General features: G+C 48.0%; 1 protein-coding gene across 2 annotated transcripts in view; it reads left to right on the top strand.

Moving 5' to 3' along the window:
- LOC112140018 (rho guanine nucleotide exchange factor 10-like protein) overlaps positions 1 to 8,462 on the top strand; it is a 17,654-nt gene extending 9,192 nt beyond the window's left edge. For both annotated transcript variants that reach the window (XM_024262917.2, XM_036212985.1), the window contains 16 exons: positions 562 to 678; positions 2,098 to 2,190; positions 2,268 to 2,438; positions 2,570 to 2,715; positions 2,792 to 2,940; positions 3,020 to 3,135; positions 3,711 to 3,838; positions 3,903 to 4,003; positions 4,078 to 4,199; positions 4,511 to 4,597; positions 4,760 to 4,980; positions 5,276 to 5,433; positions 5,506 to 5,648; positions 5,954 to 6,119; positions 6,226 to 6,342; positions 7,534 to 8,462. In XM_024262917.2, the coding sequence (XP_024118685.2) occupies positions 562 to 678; positions 2,098 to 2,190; positions 2,268 to 2,438; positions 2,570 to 2,715; positions 2,792 to 2,940; positions 3,020 to 3,135; positions 3,711 to 3,838; positions 3,903 to 4,003; positions 4,078 to 4,199; positions 4,511 to 4,597; positions 4,760 to 4,980; positions 5,276 to 5,433; positions 5,506 to 5,648; positions 5,954 to 6,119; positions 6,226 to 6,342; positions 7,534 to 8,051 (2,553 nt within the window). In that variant the 3' untranslated portion in view covers positions 8,052 to 8,462. The remainder of the gene's footprint in view (positions 1 to 561; positions 679 to 2,097; positions 2,191 to 2,267; positions 2,439 to 2,569; positions 2,716 to 2,791; positions 2,941 to 3,019; positions 3,136 to 3,710; positions 3,839 to 3,902; positions 4,004 to 4,077; positions 4,200 to 4,510; positions 4,598 to 4,759; positions 4,981 to 5,275; positions 5,434 to 5,505; positions 5,649 to 5,953; positions 6,120 to 6,225; positions 6,343 to 7,533) is intronic.
- Positions 8,463 to 8,712: the final 250 nt, after the last annotated feature.

The raw sequence follows: 8,712 nt of genomic DNA, 5'->3' as shown, positions 1-8,712 counted from the left end.
CAGAGCTATCAGAATCAGATAGGAGAGATCAGGGGTGGAGCTCCAAAAGCCACGCCCCCTCAGAGGAGATTTTGGAAACCTCAGATCAACATGAGAAATGTATTTTTAAGACACTTAGGTTGTGAGATTTTGGTTAAAAATGTCATATTCATCATTTAAACACTACTGGAAACATTATATATATATATATATATATATATATATAAAATTGTCATAGAGGACCTTTACCAGCAATACCCGGTGTGTCTGTAGCTTTAGATGTCTTAGATGCTCCAGCTCTGTCTGTGTGGATGTCAGGTTCTTGTGTTCAGCCTCCAAAGTCAAACAGAGTCAAAGTCTTTGATTTGTTTTTGACATCAGGAAACTTTCTGTCTCACTATGTTTATTTGGTTAAGGTCACTGAGGAGCATAACAAATACTAATACAAACACACACATGGATGGTAATGGACTTTGGGGAGCAGACTCGGGGAGTCCTGGTTCCTGCAGTCTGCTCTTGTACCCATCATGATGGTTTTGGGTCTGCAGGCTCAGCTTTGACCTTCTTGTTTGTCTTCTGCAGTTTTCCAAGTCCATGGTTCAGAGTGTGTACAGAGACTACATCAACAACTTCACCAAAGCCATGGCGCTCATCAAGAAGGCCTGTGTGTCCCGGCCGGCCTTCCTGGACTTCTTAAAGGTGCGAGCAGGTTTACACCTTTCTGTTCAAACATTTGAAGAAGCTGTTGCTGCATTCCAGAGCACTGACCTTTGGTTCATGCTTAGATACACTGAAAACAAGCTCATATTTTGATTTCTCTGACATATGATATTAGGATTCATAACACTTTACTTACAGCAGCATTCTCAGCTGAGGTTCTGTTAGCACTAAGCAAAAAAACAACCTGTGAGGATCAGAGAGGGTTAGGCGAACAGAGGGGGGAACCCAGCCCTCAAAGAGGGCAGGTTCGGTGCACACTCCATGCCAGCCCTCCAGGGAACAGAGCCTCAGGCCCCCCCATCCCAAGTAGTAAAATAAGTTAATTTTGGGTTATGGTTAGGGTTAGGGGGGTTGGGAACACGGATGTCAACCGTTTGGAAAACTGAACTCGCTTGCATTTTAAAGCATTTTGTTTTGCATTTTAATTAGGGCCGGGGATCGATTAAAAAAAAAATACAAATTAATTCCAAATGTGGAACCAATTAATCGCAATTTATCACTTTATTTACAGTATTTTCCATTTACCATTTTTTATCTGCAAATAATCAGAATATGAAATCAAACACAAAACTCTACATTTAGAACATTTTAGTGCTGCCAATCGATTACAAAAAAATCTGATTAATCACACTTTTGTGTTGTGATTAATCACGATTAATCACAAAGTTTTACCAGATAAACTGTATTTGTAGAATATGGTACCAGACCATGGATCAAATAGTCCACTTTTTGCTCTAACCCCCCCGCAAAAAAACAAGAATAAAGTACTAAACACAATAGAATATTTATTTCTTTTGTACATGACCATGATATAAGTGGGAAAATACCCGACGCAATGTTTTAACTCACACCACGGAGCCATACTGCCGAGTTAAAGCGAAGGACTGTTTCTTTGATTCATTTGTCAAGACGAGCCAGAGGCGTGGTCCACAACTAATAACAGGAGTACAGATGATCCACCAGGAGGGGAGTGGGAGAGAGGAACAACACATGAATCACACTGCACCAAACAGACGCAGAGAACTAAATAAAGAGGAGAGGTGAAGTAAATGAGAATAGAGACCAGAACCCCAGAGATGACGCGGATAATAACCAAGATAAAATAATCTAAACTTTTTAGCGTATCAATATTAATCTAGACCCATGAGAGCTCCAGCAGAGGGAATGGACCACCAGGGCCCGGTTTATCAAACCAACTTCTAAGTTCCACAGAGAAATATGTGTAACGGATGGAATGAAAGCTGGAACAACTTCTCACTGCTGCTTATGAGATAAAAAAGTCAGATTTTTGGTTGAAATGTGTCAAATCTTTAAAATAACAGAAAAAACAAACATGGAAGTCAAAGGAAACATGGAAGTGAAGTAGGTTGTGGTTCTGTGATCTCTGCTGCTCCGCAGAGGAAACAGGCGTCGTCTGCAGACCGGATCACTCTGTACGGCCTGATGGTCAAGCCAATCCAGCGCTTCCCTCAGTTCATTCTGCTGCTACAGGTAAGCCACGCCCTCTGGAGCAGAACCGCACGTTCACTGTCATCCTGAGGTGCAGTGTGTTGGCTGTGCTGCTTCAGGACATGCTGAAGAACACTCCTCTGGCCCATAAGGACCGGCTTCCTCTGCAGCTAGCTCTCACCGAGCTGGAGATCCTGGCGGAGAAGCTCAACGAGGAGAGGCGCTTGGCTGACCAGGACGCAGAAATCCAGCAGCTGTCTCACAGCGTAGGAGACCGCACCCTCAACAAGGTGAGACGGCTCGCTCTCAGATCAGGACAGGTGGGCGGTTGGGGAACAGTCGAGCAGGTTTTGAGTGGATCTTCAGCAGCGATCAGTCTTTTTTGGTTGAGTTCCTGTGATCGGGTCTCGCTGTGTTCCAGCTGCTGAACTCAGAGCAGAGGCAGCTGATCCACTGTGAGCTGCTGACGGAGACCGTCTACGGAGACAAGGGTCAAGTCCTCAAGTCTAAGAGGCGAAAGCTGTTTCTCTTCAGTGACTTCTTGATCTGTGCCAACGTCACCTGGAAGTGAGCGTGTCTCCTGAGCGTTCCAGCTGCTGAGGGAACGACCTCCGTGTTGACCTGTGACCTGTTGGTTCCTCAGAGGTCCTCCTGAAATCAGCAGCCTGGTTCCCCTTGGAGCCAAATGCTCCGTGAAGTGGTGTGCCCCACTGGCTCAGATCCAGGTGGAGGAGGTGGGGCAGGATGGGGTCGCAATGAGTAGACGCCAAAGCTCCGCCTCCAACACTGCAGGTGCGTGAATGCATCGCAGGTTTTCAGAGCGAACCATTTGCAGCTGGATGCTTGTATGAGTCAGGCGGGTGATTTGCAGGGAGGATGTTCCTGGGCCCCCCGAGGTTATTCCAGGATCTGGAGGAGCTGCAGCACGACCTGGCTGTGGTGGAGGAGGTGTCTCTGCTGGTGGGCACGTTACACGGACTCTACCAGGTACCGGTTCTCCGTCTCACCTGGATGAGGTGCATTCAGTCAATCAGCATGAGGAGACACCTGAACCGGTAAACAGGCGGCCTCAGAGTTCCAGTCCTCACGTACTGTCCAGAGAATCATTAGATCATGGACCTTAAGGGTCTTCAGTCACAAACGTGTTCATCATGTGACTAAAGTCTCTTCTGACTAGATGTTTCCTGTCCTAAAGTTCATTCATTTTGCGAGACAGGATGTGATCTCACAAACAGATGAAAGTGTTGTGCACTTTTCTTCACAATAAATATTTTTTTACAAAAAATACAACTTTTAATCCTGTAAATGTATATGTTTTTTTCTTGAATTAATTATGATTTTTAATCAAATACATTTAGGAGTCATTTCTCATAAATATAGAACTTTATTCTATTAATTTAACAGTTTTTGATTTAAATGTCTGAGATAAGTCGTGATTTAAAATAAAAGTAAACTTGCCTCAGTACTCAGTAAGTTAGTCTCCAGACTCTTTGGGGTTTTCTCCGTTTTTCTGACCACCAAGACGATGTGATTTTCTGTCTCTGTCTCCCTCTGCTGGTCAGAACCTGAACAGCACCGTGTCTCAGGACTGGTGCTGCGCTCTGCAGAGGCTCATCCGTCTGAAGGAGGAGCAGATCCAGGACGCCAACAAGTGCTGCCTGCGTCTGTCCATTCCAGGCCGACCAGACAGGTGAGTCGGCTGCGTCTGCAGAGAAGCTCTGACTGCACGCTGACACGTCTGTTTTCCCCGTCAGGTCTGGACGTCCTGTGAGCATCATGGTGGTCTTCAACACCCTCAGCCCCCACAGCAAGATCTCCTGGGTGAACCGCATCTACCTTGCTAAGCTGGCTCAGAGTAGGTCCAGCAGCTCCTCCTGCTCCCTCAGAGAGGAGGTTCTGCTGAGGCTGAAGCTCTGCCGTCTCCTTCAGGGAAGGAAAACTCTCCTGGATGGGAATGTCACGAAGACGACTGCAGGACCCAAGCTCTGTTTGGAGCGCCGCTGCTGACCTGCTCTCTGCCGGTTCTGTCCTCCAGGACACACTCTCTGACGGTGAGAACAGCGCCACCTGTGGTGTCGTGTGTGAACTGCAGGTTCATGTCTCATGATGGTCTCAGAAACGAGATGATCATCTCTGGAAGTTAAGTCTGTTCCAACGTCTGCAGCTGTTAATATAATGCTTTACAAGGACAAGAGAAAAACGGGCAGCAGGTAGCTGGGATAGGCTCCAGCAACACAGGGATTAGCAGGTTTGGTCAATGGAAGGATTGCATTCATGCAGACTTAAAAAATGTTTTTCAACAGTAAATGAAAGTGTCTGACGATCTCTCTCTTGTGTATCTGCTCTTTTCTCGTCCGTCCAGCTGGAGGCGGCTCTCCACAGTCCTTCACAGTCCACCCTACTCGGTCTCTGCTCCACGACCACATGTCTGCCGCAGGGTTACCTCTGGGTAAGTCTGTCGTCTACACCTCCACAGAAAGTGTCTGAATGAGCTGAATTCCACAGAGGTTTGGTTAGTATGATCAGACAAAGACGTATTTCTTAAACGTCTCCTGAAGTAACGACAGTATGAGGAGGAAGCATGGTCATATGGGGTTCCCCTGCTGTGCAGGTTGCTGGTGGTGGAGGCGGCTCTCTCCACGGCCAGGTGGATATCTTCTCTTTGAACCGAACCACGCCTCGCCTGGTGAAGAGCGTCCCCCTGAGGTCCTCCGTCCTCTGTCTGGAGCTGGTGAAGGAGTCAGGTCCTCAGACTGAAGAAGAGGAGGAAGAGGAGGCTGGCAGGGTCACCAGGGCGGGGAACATCATCTGTGTGGGCCTGCAGGACGGCAGGTCAGAAACCCTCAGTTCATTCTCTGTTCTCCACAACCTCTCCCTGCTGCAGCCTTCAACATTATTTGATTTCATTTTTGTGTATTTTCTGTCCCAACTTCAAGATCTTCTCTGTGTATCCTCCACCTGAAACCAGAACGTTCTTCTTTTACATCCATCTTGAATTAGTCAGAGTTTAGGAGCTTAATTCTGGATCTTACAAACTGAAGCTTTCCTCTCAAGAAGAATCTCCTGTAATGAAGATGTCGCCTCCCCAGACTGCTCAGTACCTGAGATGTTGCTTGTTGTGCTTCAGTATTCACGTGCACAGCAGCGTGGACACGGCGGTGGAGACTCTGCAGACGCTGGTGACCCCGGACGGCTGTCCTGTGCTCTGCCTCAGACACTCCCCCTCCTTCCTGTTTGCTGGCCTGGCCAGCGGTAAAGTGGCCGTGTTCCAGAGAGGAGCTGGAGGTGAGCTCCCTGCAGGTCCAGGATGAACCGCGTCAGCAGAAACACTAAAGCTGGATGTTCGGTTGTCGTCAGAGAGGCTGTGGGACGTGGACTCGTGCAGGCTGGTGCTGCTGGGCTCCCAGCCGGTCCACGCTCTGCTGGCGGTGGAAGACGGCGTGTGGGCGAGCTGCGGCCATCATGTGTCCGTCATCCAAGGAGAGAGTCTGCACACGCAGGTATGCATGCAGGAGCGCCTTCAGTCATTGTTGTTGAGACGTTCTGTCTGTCAGGTGAGCTGAGATCAATGAGGTCACATCACTAAACGTAAACTCTCATCTCTGACTTCAACATTTATCTGAGTTGCTGCCACTGACTCCTGTTTGTCTGGAGGGTCTGATCCAACAGAACCGTTCAGTTTGAGCTAATCTCCCTCCAGCACTCACAGGAATCTCAGGTCCAGCACCTGGCAGGTGTTTGCCGTAATGATTAGAGTCAGATTTCATCAGGAACATCAAAGACGCCGCTCCACCACACTTTGCAGGTTTTGGAGGTTCATCATGATCCAGGCTGCCGGGTTCGCTGCATGGTGCGTTCAGGAGCTGGAGTGTGGATGGCCTTCACTCAGGAATCCTCCATTCAGCTGTTCCACACAGAGACCTTGGAGCTGCTGCAGGAAGTGAACATCTCAGCCCGATCCCGGCATCCAGGCAGGTCCCTGGTCATCACACCATCGTCTGCATGAGCGGAGCTTCCCTCCAGCTCAGCAGGACGGGTTCTGATGGTTCTGCTGTGCTCAGAGTCTCTCTGTTTCAGGTCAGCTCACCGTCTCCTGCATGCTGATCTGTCAGGGTCTGCTGTGGGTGGGCACCGACCAGGGAGTGATCCTCACGTTTCCTGTCCCCACCCTGGAGGGCATCCCGAGGATCACAGGTCTGTCCTGAACGGAGGAGAACTGTATATAGAGAACTGGACAGAGTGAGGGTGATGTCACCCCTAGAAAATGACCTGACTGACCTGAAGGAAAAAAGTCAATTCAGTCGCTATTTTTACACGATATGTTGGACCCAGATGACCTCAGTAAATCGGGTTTGGTCCCTGTTGGACTGAGTCTACGTTTCCATGGCAACCACTCCTCTCTCCAATCATGAGTAAGCAAGGTTAGGAGGCCACACCCCTTTCCACTGAAAGCAGACTCGGGAGAAAATGACAATTTAAAATATTTGATGTGAGACAATCGACTTTCATTGAGGCTTCTGATTGGTCAGTTTGTAACTTGAATAAAAGGATCAACAACAAAAATATGAAAAAATGAGGATTATCAAGAACAAATAAAATCTATCAAGAATGGTTATTCTGACCAATAGAATGACGGAGTAACAGCTGTTAAGTTCTCTAGAAAACTCTATTGGATTTTAGTTTCTTGGAGCCAGCAGGTACTTCCTGTTGGGGGGGGGGGTCACTCAGTCCAATTTTCATATACAGTCAATCAGAGAACCTGTCTAATCTCCTCCTGTGACCATGAGCTCTATATGGTCACAATACAACCAAAAAAAACTGCTTTCATGACTCAACTGTCCTGCAGGGGGCGCTGTGAATCATCTCAGCTGTTAGGACCTTTTTTTGGAACCACATCAGCTGGGTTTGATCACATCTGTTCAAGGAAAAGTCATGAATCCTAAACAAAAACATTCAGACTGTTTCCTTTCCTCTTTATTAACGTGTGAATATTACAAACCAAATCAAATATGGAAAAGTACCGAAGCATCATGAAGGGATGTGAAAAACCAGCATTTCCACGTCTGACTGGTATCCAATGAGGATTCAGGATCAGGATCAATGTGATGGTTCCTCTGGTTCTGGTCCAAACCTGAAGAGCTGCAGCTTTTTGAGACCTCTGAAACTCTGACTGAAAAGAGGAAAAAGCTGAAAATGTGAAGCTAAAACTCAGCTGTTCCAACTTCCAGACTTCTAAACTTTTGGTCTTTATTTCTCTAGAATTTAGTTCCTTGTTTACTTTCCTGCTTAACTTTTTGAGAAAAAATGAAATCCGTGTTGAAGCTTTATGAATTCTGGACGTTGTATCTTCAGAGTCGGTCTGATTCTGATCTTTTCTCCTCCCAGGAAAGGGAAGAACGTCTCTCAACGCTCACTGTGGTCCAGTGGACTTCCTGGTGTCCGCTTCCAGGACTTTGGTTCCGGACTTCCTCAGTCGAGGGCCCGTCCTCAGCAGCAGCCCGGATGGAGAAGCAGGAGCTGAAGAAAGCTCCTCCCAGGATCCAGAAGCCCCGCCTCTGAAGGGTCTCCTGCTGCAGTACCGAGTCACGTCCAGCAGCCAGCTCCCCGGGAAGCTGCTGTCCGCCCAGCCCCCCCAGGACGGAGGAAGGACCCCCCCGGATCTGCCGGAGCACCGGCCAGAGGACGGCTCCATCTATGAAGTGAACGAGGACCCTGACGTGTGGATGCGGGGCCGGGCCGTGGGGGTGGGGGACGAAAGGGAGGCCAAGCGCAGCAGGATGACCTCCACCGCCGTCTTCTCCGGCGGGAGGGGGGTCCGCAGGACGGAGGGGAGCGACTCGGCTGAGAACGCCACCCAAAACACGCTGCTGGTGTGGCAGCTGCCTCTGATGCTCAGCCAGTGACCGCTGACGTCAGGACCTCCGTGACCCCGCCCACCAGTTAGCTGCAGCGGAGGAAACAGAGATCTAAGCTCCTCCCACTGAGGCAGCAGAGATCTAAGCTCCTCCCACAAGAGCAGCACTCCCTCCCCAACACACAACTCGTTTTTACTAAACAGTTCTGCAAATGTGTGATTTGTTCAGTGGACTTTTCCCACTAAAACTTTGCAGACACGAAGACGTTTTCAGTCAGAGGAACACTAAAGATGATGACGGCGCTGACATGAAGAACTTACATGTTCCTTCTAGGAATTCAGTCCAGTCTAAATGTATTTATAAAAGTCTTTAACCGTTTCAGCAAACTCAAAGTGCCTGCACTGATGACCTCATCAGTGGAAATGTTTAGGAAACTGAAATACATTTCCTTTTAAAACATTTGACATTTCAGAAATCTCATTTATTTTTCTTCTTCTTACATTTCCTTTTACAACTTCCTTATGTCACTCTTTGAGTCTTTAAGAAGTTAAGGATTGGAACCTGAACAGCCTGACACCCCGATGCCAGCGCTCCATAAATCCTGTTGAATCATTTTTCTTTGAGTCTGACTTTGTAAGTAGACAGAGTCACATCTCAAGAACACATATATGTAGCTAAATGGGGCCAAAATTATTTGAAACCCAAATAA

The sequence above is a fragment of the Oryzias melastigma genome, linkage group LG7, assembly GCF_002922805.2.
Source record: "Oryzias melastigma strain HK-1 linkage group LG7, ASM292280v2, whole genome shotgun sequence".
Classification (NCBI taxonomy): Eukaryota; Metazoa; Chordata; class Actinopteri; order Beloniformes; family Adrianichthyidae; genus Oryzias; species Oryzias melastigma.
The sequence above is the reverse complement of the archived record's forward strand: the minus strand, read 5'-3'. Positions and strand labels throughout refer to the sequence as shown.